The sequence below is a fragment of the Nicotiana tomentosiformis genome, chromosome 1, assembly GCF_000390325.3.
Source record: "Nicotiana tomentosiformis chromosome 1, ASM39032v3, whole genome shotgun sequence".
In the NCBI taxonomy this organism is placed as follows: domain Eukaryota; kingdom Viridiplantae; phylum Streptophyta; class Magnoliopsida; order Solanales; family Solanaceae; genus Nicotiana; species Nicotiana tomentosiformis.
Genome location: NC_090812.1, coordinates 130,033,937 through 130,047,744, shown reverse-complemented (window position 1 = coordinate 130,047,744; position 13,808 = coordinate 130,033,937). Strand labels below are relative to the sequence as shown.

At 36.0% G+C, this 13,808-nt stretch overlaps 1 protein-coding gene across 4 annotated transcripts in view; it reads left to right on the top strand.

Annotated features, from left to right (window-relative positions):
• LOC104087051 (ABC transporter C family member 12-like) overlaps positions 1-12,937 on the top strand; it is a 71,942-nt gene extending 59,005 nt beyond the window's left edge. For 3 of the 4 annotated variants that reach the window (XM_070191490.1, XM_070191487.1, XM_070191486.1), the window contains 5 exons: positions 682-803; positions 3,373-3,618; positions 3,719-4,145; positions 4,921-5,032; positions 12,771-12,937. In XM_070191490.1, coding sequence (XP_070047591.1) covers positions 682-803; positions 3,373-3,618; positions 3,719-4,145; positions 4,921-5,018 — 893 coding nt within the window. In that variant the 3' untranslated portion in view covers positions 5,019-5,032; positions 12,771-12,937. Of the gene's footprint in view, positions 1-681; positions 804-3,372; positions 3,619-3,718; positions 4,146-4,920; positions 5,033-12,770 lie in introns of those variants that run through there. The other variant, XM_070191491.1, reaches the window with a different exon arrangement.
• The last annotated feature ends 871 nt before the right edge of the window (positions 12,938-13,808 follow it).

The window sequence follows — 13,808 nt, the reverse complement described above, 5'->3', positions numbered from 1 at the left end:
TCGATTTGGAATTATTTTATGAGCAATCATATGCGTTTATGCTAGCTGTGCTGATGAATGTGTACCCGATGTTCTTTTTCATACAAATTCACATGCTGTGGTAATTAATACATATATGGATAGGTTTATGCAGATACCTATACCTTGTTAAGTGAAACTTTTGTGTGTTGCAATCTTCTCCCTGAAAACCAAGCTTTGAGGCACAAATTCACATATGAAATGAAGTCTTCCCCCACCTAACCATATAATTTTATCTGGGTTTATCCTGCATTTGGTAGCACAAAGTATTATTCAGATAGTGATCCTTTATCTGGTTTTGGGGAATTAATCTATCCTGGGGGGTAGGGGTGATATTGTATCCGGGACTAGGTAAGCCTTTGAATTTTCTAGTTTCCAAGTTTAGGTTTCCTTTCATTTCTTTTCTTTCTTCTCTTCTTTCCGTTCCTTCTACATTCATTCCCATTTCTTTAGCTACCATGAAAAAGTAAACATAGATGGGTCCTGATCTTGCTTACCCTTGCTATAATCTGCAACTATAATACCAAATTTTGTTCACAGACCAAGTGTGTATAATACTCAAATACCTGCTGAAGTTATTGTTGCAGGATTACAAATTAGCCCTATAAAATGTATTTACTGGTATGCATGTTGTTCTCATTATCAGTTTTTCATTTTCGTTAGGTACTGTACGGTTTAACCTTGATCCTTTTAGCGAACACAATGATGCTGACCTATGGGAGGCATTAGAGCGGGCACACTTGAAGGATGTCATAAGGAGGAATGCTTTTGGTCTGGATGCTGAGGTGAGCTCTTCTCCTTTCAATCTGCTTCAAGTTAAAGTCGTTAGTGTTTTAAGTATCGGTAGGTCTAGGAATTGCTGCTTTCGAGAATTATGAGGGAGGTTAGCCTATGGGAGAACTTTGAATTGCGGAGCAACGGTCATTCTGTTCTCAAAAAGGTTGTTCGGACAGAAATGCAATTTAGGATGATAAAGAAGTCTTGGACCATTTGCCAGAAAGTTATGGTAATTTGTGATTTATGTCTGACAAGATGATCATTCGTTCATGTTCAAGACCAGTTTGACGACCTAAGAATTTTTTTCCTTTTTCCCTTTTTTTGGCACCACCTAAGAATTTTGTTGATCTTAAAATACCATAATTCAACATTAGGTAGTGACTTAGAGTAACACAAATTGGATTGAAAAGAATGAAAAACACACATTCAGAGACGTGCACGAACATATGTAAGGTATACTTGTAGAACTATCGTGTATGTATTTGTTTCTATATGTTATTTATCAATGTATATTGTTCTAATATTTGTCTTATTCAGAACGCTTAATGTTGGAGAAACGGTTTGGCCTGAGATGATTTTAAATGGTGAAACATGGTCACTGAGAATTCATTTAGTCGTCTCAACTTGTTTGAAACTGAGGCATAGCTGTTGTTGTTGTTCAGAATGCTTAATGTGACTCTTTGCAAATCAAATGACAGAAAAGCAAAATATTGAACTTCTTCATGACCGATGAAAACATATTTGTATCATGACGGTGCAAATGAATTGGTTAATTCTTCCCCGGTAGTTTAATATGCTGGTACCTGATGATTGCTCTGCATTTGGTTTCTCACAAGGATAATTTTATCCAAACAAACTCATATCATATGCTCAGCTGGTGGAATAACACATAGTTTTGTTCGTCAGAAATTTAGTAGAAAAATGATCGTGTTTATGGAAGTGCATTAATCCAATTATATACGACACCATCTGGTTAGACGGGAATAAAGAAATTTATTTGACTTACGTGTTACATATGTAGTTGTAGAAGAAAATGTTATGGTAACTAGGCAAGTTTGGGTCAAGTTTGTTTGGTAGAAAAACATCACGCTGTAGATTATATTTCAGTTTAATGCATTTGAATTATTGAATGTGGATAGAATTTCTACGACTATGTCAAAACTTTTAAGATGCTTCAGAGTGAAAAAAGGTATAACATATTAAGATGGAAGGAGTGACTGAAAAAAGGGAAAAAGGTCAAAAATACCCCTCTACTATACAAAAAGGATCATCTATGTCCTCCGTTATACTTTCGGTCCATTATTACCCCCAACGTTATAAAATTGGTGCAAAAATACCCCTCATCCGTTAAGTCCCTCCTCCATGGCCAACACCATCTGACGTGGCCTAACATTTCAGTGATGTAAATGCCATGTGGCATGCCACATCACTGACCCAATCTTATTTTAACCCCCTTACCCACTTCTTCCACCACTACCTCCCCTTCACCTAACCACCACCGTCCACATCACCTCTGCCTGAGGTCCGTTGCCAATGGATGTCTAATTCTTCCTCCTCTTTCCATGATAATTTTTGTTCTTCTTTTTAGTTCTTATAAACTAATAGTTCTTGATTTTTATTTGTAATTCTACTCTATGGTTTGTGAAAATTTGGTAGTTTGTTGCTAAAGTCTTCAGAACAAAAATCTGATTTTGCTCATTTTGACAGTGGGTTTGCACAAATGTTGGTCCAAGTTTTAACCTTTTTTGATTGTAGAACTAGAAAAGCTATGATCCAGCAGTCAAGCAAAGGAAATACTACTGTGGTTCAATTAATTGGAATGTTCTCTTCTTGTATTTGTAAAATTGAAGTGAAGAAACTTGGTGTACTCAAGATTTGATACATTAGTAACCTTGTTCTTCCTTAATTTTGCTCTGTTTCATAACCTGCGTAAATGGTTAAGTTTGAAGATGGCCTCAGAGAAATCAATAAACAAAAGTTATATCTTTCACCAATTGACAAAGAAGAAACTAGAAACAATGATTATAACATCGGGGCTTCCTTTTTTCTGAATACTTGGAGCAAAAGCATTCTATCCAAAACCAATCATGTCTTGAGGCATTATCTTTGTTTTCGAGAACAATGAGATTTTATTTCCTGTACGCTCATGCATTATATCTTTAGTTTCGTAATCTTACACAGTTTGATACATTCTTATACTTCTCTATCTCCAATAAAAATTATTGTGGGGGGAAAAAAATTGATTAGTGTTGTGAGTGGTTGGGTGAAGGGGAGGTAGTGGTGGAAGAAATGGGTGAGGGGGTTAAAATAGGATTGAGTCAGTGATGTGGCATGCCACATTGTGTTTATATCACTGAAATGTCGGGCCACATTGGATGGTGTTGGCCATGAAGGAGAGACTTAACGGATGAGGGGTATTTTTGCACCAATTTTATAACGTTGGGGGTAACAATGGGTCGAAAGTATAACAGAGGACATATATGATCCTTTTTGCATAGTAGAGGGATATTTTTTACCCTTTTCCCCTGAAAAAATGTTGCTATGGTCTAACATAATGTTGTTTTGGGCTATATCAAGGTTTCAGAAGGTGGCGAAAATTTCAGTGTTGGACAGAGACAACTTTTAAGTCTTTCTCGAGCAATACTGCGAAGGTCAAAGATCCTTGTTCTTGATGAAGCCACAGCAGCTGTTGATGTTAGAACTGATGCTCTTATTCAGAAAACCATACGAGAAGAATTCAAAGCATGCACAATGCTCATTATTGCTCACCGTCTAAATACCATAATTGATACTAATCGTATCCTAGTGCTTGATGCTGGACAGGTATGTGCTTACAATTTTTGTTCTTTCACTGTTCTTGTTTTTTCCTTATTTCCCTTTCTTTTTTTCCTCCTGTCAAAAGTTTGCTACTTGCTTATATTAGGTTGTTGAGTATGATACTCCACAGAACCTCCTGCTTAGTGAAAGAAGTGTTTTCTCTAGGATCGTTCAGAGCACAGGGGCCGCAAATGCCCAGTATTTACGTAACTTAGTACTTAATGAGGAGAAAGAGCACAAGTTCATGAAAGAAGAAGTCATGCCTATAAATAGGAAGAGAAGATGGAAGGTATCTTCCCAGTGGAATGCTGCTGCACAGTATGCTCTTGCTACAAATATTTCAGCTTCACTGAACGATTTTCAAGTGACGGAATGTCAAGATCAAAACAACATTCTGCGTGCAGCAAAGGACGCGGTTGTAACTCTGAAGGATGTTTTGGAGGGCAACCATGATGAAGTTATTGAAGAGAAACTAAGTTGCTCTAAGGTGCCTAGAGAAAGATGGTGGTCATCTTTCCTTAGTGTTATTGAAGGTACGAGTTTTCTTTTGCTTCAACACTTCTTATTTTCCCCTTTTTCACCATATTGCTCCTAACTTAGTAGGTTCCTCACATTTTGCAAAAACATAATGAGCCCCTAGCCAGTAATTGTAAGAAACCATGTGTGACTTGAGATGAGGTTTTCTATTTCTGAGATACAACCTTCTATTACAAAAGAATTTTGACACTTGGAAAACGAAAAGCAAATGCAAGATCGTGGTTACCGCTAATCTTGCTGGGCATGCATACCATACCCTCAATTGGAGTGATACAGAAATGCAAGATCATGATTGCACACCGTCAATTGGAGTGATAGAGAAATGCAAGATCATGATTCCACACCCTCAATTGAAGTTACTGCTCGTCTTTGTTGTGCACCCTCATATGCTTTTCCAAAAAAATCAATGTGCAGCTAGGCTAATTCTGTCCACGTTAGCAATGTAGTTTCAAGATTGACTGATGATATGCCTATTCCCCTATGGTATTACCTGAGTGCAACTGGTTATGTAATATTCCACAAATCTTTTATTTCAAATTTCATGTTTCCAATCTTCTTTAGTAACCACTCATTTAGTATTCCATTAATCACAAGTCTTCGTCCCTCCATTTGGAGACAGGTCGAAAGTACATAACATAAGAACATTAGACATCATACTTGATTACTGCTCCAACTGCATTTGGTGTTTATTCTCATTAACTGGTGGCTCCGAAAAGACCAAAACTAAATCAAAGTTTAGCATGATGAAATTTGCCTTCTGTTTTGGTTCAGGTCTCGCCGTGATGAACAGGTTAAGACATGACAGAGTTCCTCATTTTGGAGATTGTTTGGAAGAGGGATCAGAACATCAGAATCTTGATGAAATCTAGCTAGATATCTTCAGGTTTTTCCCAATTTTCTATATCTTTCTATATCTATATCTATCTATATCTATATTAAAAGTTCTTAGCAAAATGTCGTTTGCCTTTTTTACCCTTTAAAAATAAATTTCATATTGGACAAAAATGTCATTCACTTAATTTCCTAATATTTAAGACTTTCAAATCAACTAAAATTTTGGTTATTAAATCTTCCTTATTTGAACTCCGTAGAAAATCCTAATATTTATGACACTAAATTATTAACTTTAATTTACCTTATACAAAATTGTAATTATTACCTTTGCAAAACTAAATTATTTGTTGATTCTACATTTAATAAGAGGGTAATATTTAGTTCATGGACATACAAATTCTCCATGGACACCATCCCCAGAATCTACATTGAATTGTAGGCAATATTGAACTTTAAGACGTCACACCCAAATTCATACTATTCAAATCTCTATTGGTCTCAAAAATATAGAACCTTCATAGGAACATAACATCAAACGCAGTTCATGTGAGAATTAGCACAGGAAATATTATTATTGATTAATTAATTATAATACAATGAGCCATATTTATAACTATAAACAATACATATCCTACTCCTATTCCATGTGGGACTAGGACTAATTACATATTAATTACATAACTATCTAACACTCCCTTTCAAGTCGATGCATACAAATCATATGTGCCGAGCTTGTTACATATGTAACTAATATGAGGACTAGTGAGAGACTTGGTGAAAATATCTGCAAGCTGATCATTCGACTTCATAAACTTTGTAGCAATATCTCCTGAGAGTATCTTTTCTCTAACGAAGTGATAGTCAATCTCAATGTGTTTAGGTCTCTCATGGAATACCTGATTTGATGCAATATGAACGCCAGCTTAATTATCACAAATTTCAACTCCTTGGGCAACTGTTTGATCCAAACTAGCTCACATGTTGTCATAGCCATTGCTTGATATTCTGCTTCTGCACTAGATCGAGCAACTACATTATGTTTCTTGCTCTTCCAAGATATCAAATTACCTCATACTAAAACGCAATATCTAGATGTAGAACGTCTATTAGAAGGTCATCATGCCCAATCAGGATCTGAGTATCCAACGATTTGCTAATGTCATCGATCCTCAAACAATAATCCTTTGTCTGGAGCTTATTTTATATACTGAAGATTGCGGACAACTGCATCTTAATGACTATCACAAGGAGAATCCATAAACTGACTCACAACACTAACGTGAAAGGAAATGTCAGATCTAGTCATTGTGAGGTAATTTAATTTACCAACCAGCCTCCTATATTTTGCAGGATCGCTAAGCGACTCACTCTGTCCTGACAAAAGTTTAGAATTCGGATCCATAGGAGTGTCAACGGGTCTACAGCCTGTCATTCATGTCTCCTCAAGAATGTCTGAGGCATACTTCCATTGTGAGATCACAATACCTGAGCTAGATTGAGCAATATCAATACCTAGAAAATACTTTAATCTACCCAGATCCTTGGTCTAAAAGTGTTTAAAGAGATGTTGCTTCAACATAGTAATACCATCCTGATCATTGTTGGTAATAACAATATCCTCAACATAATGCTGATAAAACACGGAGTTATTTGTTTCACTATGATTCATGCCAAACTCCTAAATAATTGTGTTGAACTTATGCCATGTTCAAGGAGACTGCTTTAAACCATAGAGTGACTGGCGCAACCAACATACAAGGCCACTACACTCCCATTGAGCAACAAAATCAGGTAGTTGCTTCATATAAATTTCATCCTCAAGGTCACCGTGAAGAAAAGCATTTTTAATGTCCAACTAATAGAGAGGCTAATGGTGAACAACCATGGATAGAAAAATGTGGACTAATGTTATATTAGCCACGGGAGAGAAAGTATCATTGTAATCGAGCCCAAATATTTGACTATACCCTTTGGCAAGAAAACGAGCCTTAAGTCAATCAACTTGGCCATCTGGACTAACTTTAACTACATACACCCAGCGACAACCAATAATAGATTTACCTTAAAGAAGAGGAACAAGCTCCCAAGTAACCAATGTATGTAAGGCAGACATCTCGTATATCATAGCTTGTCGTCATCCTGGATGAGACAGTTCTTCACTTGTAGACTTAGGGATGGAAACATAGGACAAAAATGATACATACGCGTAATGGGGTGATGACAGACAATGATAACTTAAACCGGCATAATGGGGATTAGGATTAAGTGTGGACCGTATACCTTTCCAAAGTGCAATCGGTGGACTAGGAGGAAACAAGTCCGCAGTAGGAGCAGGGGTCAGGTGCAGGACGTGAATCAGTTGGGACCGATGGTGGGCGCTAACAACGATGATAAGTCAAGAGTGGTGTTCTTGTGGCCGGGAATCTAGGAGGAGCAACACTAGATTCTTCAATGATTGGTATGGGTAAGACTTCTATGGCTGAGACTGTAGGCGTAGCTATAGTAATCTCCTCAAAAGTCGGTATAGGTAAGACCTTTGGCCAGAAGCGGTAAAGTAGGTCTAGACTCAAAAAATGTAATATCAGCTGACATGAGGTACCTACGAAGATCAGGTGAGTAGCAAAGATATTCCTTTTGAACACGAGAATAACTAAGGAAGACACTTGAGATTACGATGAGCTAACTTATCTTTCCCAGGGGCTAAGTTATGAACAAAACATATGCGCCCAAAAATACGAGGGAGAAGAGAGTATAAGGGTGACTGGGGAAATAATACTGAATGTGAAATCTAATCCTGGATGGGAGATGAAGGCATTCGATTAATCAAATAAAAAGCTGTGAGAATTGCATCACCCAAAAAACGTAACGGAACATGAGACTCAATGAGAAGTGTACGAGCAGTCTCAATGAGATGCATATTCATTCTCTCTGCAACCCCATTCTGATGAGGGGTATGATGACATGATGACTGATGAATAATTCTTTGAGAAGTCATAAACTGATGAGACTGAGAGGATAAATATTCTTAGGTATTATCACTGCGAAAAATACGAATAGAAACTCTAAATTAATTTTTATTTCAGCTCAAAAACTATGGAATATAGAAATTAACTCAGAATGATCTTTCATTAAGAAAAGCCAAGTACATCTTGAATAATCATCAATGAAACTAACAAAATAACGAAATTCCAAGGTTGAACTGACTCTACTAGGGCCCTATATATCAGAATGAACTAAAGAGAAATTAGACTCTGCATAACTCTCAATGCTATGTAGAAACGTGGTTCGGGTATGTTTTTCAACCTGACACGACTCACAATCTAATGTAGACAAACTAGACAAACTAGGCACCATTTTCTAAAGCTTGGATAAACTCGGATGTCCTAAACGTCTGTGAACTAGGTCTGGAGGATCTATAACTGGACATGTTATAGATTGATTGAGTGAATTAAGATAGTAAAGGCCTTGTAATTCATGCGTTGTGCCAATCATCTATCCCGTACTGCGGTTCTACATAATAAAAGAATCATTAATAAAATATATACCACAATGGAGGGCACTAATCAAATGACTAACAGATGTCAGGCTAAAAGGACAACCAGGGACATAAAGAACGAAATCTAGAGTGACAGAAGATCCCGGGATTAACTTGTCCAACTCCTTTTGCATTAGTCTGGAACCTATTGGCTAAAGTAACCGCGAGAAGAGACTGTGAATACATAATATTCGACAAAAGTGATTTATTACCAGAGATATGATCAGAAGCGCTTGAATCTATGACCCACGATCCAAGAGTACTAGATTGGAAACACAAGCAAAAGAATTACCAACAACAGAAGTATCTCAGCAACCGAGGCTATTTGTGGAGATTTCTACTTACTTGCTTGATATTGAAGGAACTCATTATATTCCCCTTCAAATAAAGTAAATCATTGGTTAACTGTAGTCTTGGTGTGAGCAACATGAGCATTTCTGGGTGGTCGACCATGTTAAGAATAACACACTTCACGAGTGTGTCCAAGTTTATTACAATAAGAACATTTGGGTCGAGATCTTCCAAAACGACCTCCTCCTCGTCTATTCTCAATAGTTTGAGATGCCCGATTTTCCACTATTTGGGATGTGAGAACAGAATAGTCAATTGTCTGTGATGACACTATGTGCTGCAGCAAGACGAAGTAATGTTGAAGACATAATTAAGTAAATAAAAGTGTGTTCTCTCTAACAGCTTAAGCTCTTAGATGAGATGGTCACACATTTCAACATGGTATTAGAGCAGGCAGAGGTCCTGAGTTCGAGTCTCACCATCACCTAATATCAAAAATAATTTTTCCCGTGCTTGGCTCATAAAAAAAATCAAGCGCGCACGTGAAGGGGCGTGTTGAAGACATAATTAAGTAAATAAAAATGTGTTCTCTCTAACAGCTTAAGCTCTTTTAGATGAGATAGTCACACATTTCAACAGAGAGAATAATTCATCAACTGTAGGGACAGCCGGACTAGCCAAAATTTGTTCACGTGAATCAAGGTCATTAGGATGTCCAGCAAGTGTAAGAACTAGAAACAACTTCTATCATTGCTCTTGTTGCTTTTCAATACTAGCAGAAACTGATATCAACTTCTCAAATTCCTCCATGACTGCTTGTACTTGTCCCAAGTCAATTCTTGGTTCTTCAAATTTGTCATTTGCGATATCACATCATAGAAACGAGATATGTTATTACTGTAAAAAGTGCGAGCATTTTCTTCAAACTAAATGACATGTCTGGAACGAAACAAGGGCATCAGCTTGGGATCAATAGAGCACCACAAGATACTATATAATTGAGCATTGATCTTTTCCCAAAGTGATTTGGCCTTTTCATCTCCCTCGTTAGTCTTTTTGGTTTAGTGATCTTAAACACCTTGTCCCTTGCACCGCAATCCAAAAGAAGAAACCTAAGCTAAATAGTTTGAACTTCCCATTAAGGGCTATGAAGTAATCATGAAGCTTGAATTTTCAGAACCCGTATTTTTAGAACCAAATACATTAAATCTGAGAGACATGGTTGTACCAAAGACAAGTACGAACATCAATAATCTCACCAGAAAAGTGAAGAGAAAATGCCGGAATCTGAAAATCATCAAAATCTGGAAATACAATCGGCAAAAAAATAGAAAAGTGGTCGGAATTTAGTTTAAATTGGATGGGTAGGCTCGGAATTGAAGGGGGAACAAGCTATCCTGAAGAAATATTGTGGGAAAAAACGACCATAAAAAGGGTCAGGCGTCGGCGGGTGGATCTGACGCGTCGCCAGCGTCAAATATTCAGGCTGGCGCGTTGAGGCGCGTGGCTAGGTTTTGCCGGCAAGGTTTTCTGGGAATTGGTCGCCTCTGCCCCGGGAGCGTTGTAGTGGTGTTGGATTTTGCACAACACCAAGGAAAAAGGAGAGAACGCAAAATATACAAAATATTATCATACTCATATTTCATGTGGGACTAGGACTAATTGCATATTAATCACATAACTGTGTAATAGTTTGCATATACCTACATTGAGGATGCTTGTCACGACCCAAATCGCACCATAGGGGTCGTGATGGCACCTAGTCTCTATAACTAGTAGGCCGATCATTTACAACAGTTAAATCAATAAAGACATGGTATAATGAAACAGAGTTTATCATAACTACGGAAATAAAGGTAATACAAGCCAAACCGGCGATAACCACAAACATATCCCCAGAACTAGGTAGTACCGAGTCACGAACTCTAACTGAATACATAGAAATATCTCAAAATGCAATACCGTTCGCATAGTGAATTGACAGTATAAATATAAGAAAGGACTCTAAGGGGCTGTGACAATCAAAGCAACTCTACCTTGAATCATCGCGATCAAAGAAGCTCTCACTGCTTGGGTCTGCTACCTCCAACACTTGGATCTGCACAAAAATGTGCAGAAATGTAGTATGAGTACACTACGGTTGGTACCCAGTAAGTATCAAGACTAACCTCGGTGAAGTAGTGACGAGGCTCAAGTCATGTGATACTCACTAGTCAAAATAATCAGTGCAATAGATCAAAGACTAGCAACAAAAGCATAGCAGAAAATCGATAACAATAACTTCATCAAAATAAGTGATAACAGTTCAATACAAGTAAAGGCTTGGTTTTAACAAGTCATCACAGAGAAACTCACACAAATAGCACCTTGTGCCCACATTTTTATCACAACAACAATAGCCACTCGTATCACTCCGCCTCGATAAAGTCACAATAGTCACCCATATCACTCCGCCCTGACAATAACACAATAGCTACCCGTATCGCTCCGCCCTGACAATAACACAATAACCAACATGTCACTCCGCCCTGACAATATCATAATAGCCACACGTATCACTCTGCCCCGACAAAGTCACAATAGCCACCCGTGTCACTCCGCCCTAATAATATCATAATAGCCACATGTGTCACTCCGCTTTGACAATATTACAATAGCCACCCGTATTGCTCCATACAATCAACAACATTGAAATGTCACCCTTATACTCCGCACAACAACAATCAATCCACACAACATGTCAACATGTTGCAATGTAAGAAAATTGAAGAGTAGAAGTCCACCATTGAAGGCCATTCAAAGCTTTGCTTTCGAAAATAGAATTTTTTGAGTTTGTTAGTTGTTTGGATTGGGTGTTGTTCCAACTGATTGAAAATATCAAAATGAGTTCAAAATTTAAATTTGAAGTGATTTGGAGTAGATTTGAGCAAGATTTGAGTTAAATTTCAGAAAAGACGCAAGGAAGAAGACGAAGTCAGTTTTTTGTATAAGTATGTATAATCTTGTATAATAGTGTATATGAGTGTATAAACACATCTTATACACTATTATACACTTTTATACACCTTTATATAGGCGTTCGTAGACGAACTTCTTCCACGATTTTCAGTTGCAATTCTTGTTCAAAATCAGACCAAATCTCCATTAAATGACTTCAAATTTTATATACAACCTCCTTATACTATTTCTAACAAGTCTAAATGACACCCACTCCAAATTTCTCACAAAATCAAATTCGGAATTTAAACCCACATATTTAAACTTGTTAAAAATCTAATTTTTACCACCCAAATGGATTTGGTTTGTTGAACTAATATTTGAGTTACAGTTACTGTTCGAAAATTAACTTAAAAGCTTGAGCAATCTTTTTTAAAAATTAAATAGTAATTTCGAGAACCTATTGGAGTTGGATGTTGAATCTTAGCCTATTATTTTTGGGCTAATTGGTTGTAAATTGAAATGTGGGCTATAAAATTGAAAAGTAGGGTTCTTATGTGAAATTTTCCCATTTTGAAATTAGTAAGTTTTTGTTATTAAATCTTTTCTTATTGAACTATGTATGAATTCATAATATTTAGAAATCTAAAACTGAGTAGGATTTATTTGTATAAATTATTTCGTTATTTAAATTGTACAAAATTATTATAATTTGATCAATCCGTAAAGTAAGATTAAAAAAGAATCTTCTGATTAGTCCGGTTAGGATTCGAATAGCTTTTCCAGCACATTACCTTTCAGTATTGAGATCAACTAAAATATTTGCATAATTTTATTAATGTGCGACGATATCATGTTCATTTAACTTGGTAATCAAGAGAAAGACTCACTTATCTCCCAGAAGAAGAAAAACATTGGAAATACCAATAGTTTACATTTTTTTATTGCGTTTCTAATACTTTTATATTATGACAATATCTATATTTGTAAGGTTTAGTGAAATTTCAATTTTTGATTTGTCCAGGTTTGTCCTGCTATAGGTTAGCTGGCAATATTGGGTTTGAGCTACATAATGATAGCAAATAACAAATTTGTTGTTCGAGACTACAATATCTTATTCTTTTAGCATATTTGTATGAATTTCTTAAGATAAATTTTATTTTCTAATTTTATTTTTTTTTGGGAACCAAATCAGACTTTTAAAAGTCCCAATCAATATGGAAGCTGGGTATAAGACACACAAAAAGATAAAGCATTATATCCGTGAGAGTTAAGAACAAAGGCGTAATATTAAAAATGACCCCCTAAGTTTAGCACAAATTATTAATTGCAATTCTAATATTTGTAGTCTTAGTTATCCCTTTGCATAGGGTATTTGATAGCTATTACCCCGGGACGATCGCATCTCAGAGAAGTGGCATATACTCGCCAGCATCGTGGTTTTTTTTTTTGTCGACGTGGCATTTTAAAAAATAAAAGATCTGTATTATAAATTCATTAATTTTTAGGTCATCTTTTTCTAGTCAAATTTGTCAATAAGTTATAGAGCTCCATTATTTACGCTATATTTTTTTATTTGGCTAAAAATAATGAAGTATTAGTTTAAAAGTTGACCTCAAAAATAAGACATATGGTTGAAATAATAATTATTGCATCTAAAAAGATATAAACTAAATACATAGTTTGAATTTAATTATTTTGGTTAAAAAAAATTATTTGACTAAAAATAATAGAGCTCTAAGCAAGTACATTTATAGATTTGCCCAGAAAAAACTACATTATTGAAATAAATAGTCATTGTATCGAAAGAGCAATAAAAAAACTACATAATGGCGACTCCATTATTTTGGCTAACCTTTTTTATAAGGCAAAATAAATAATGAAGCTTTAGCAAAGTTTGTTTTATTGATTTAACCCGAAAATAAAAATATATAATTAAAATAAATAGTCATTTCCATCTAAGGGAAAATAACAAGAAATTAATAGTTGGTACTCCATGATTTTAGCTAAAACTTTTTTATTTGGTAAAATAATGGAGTTTCAGCTAATCTTTTAATACAAA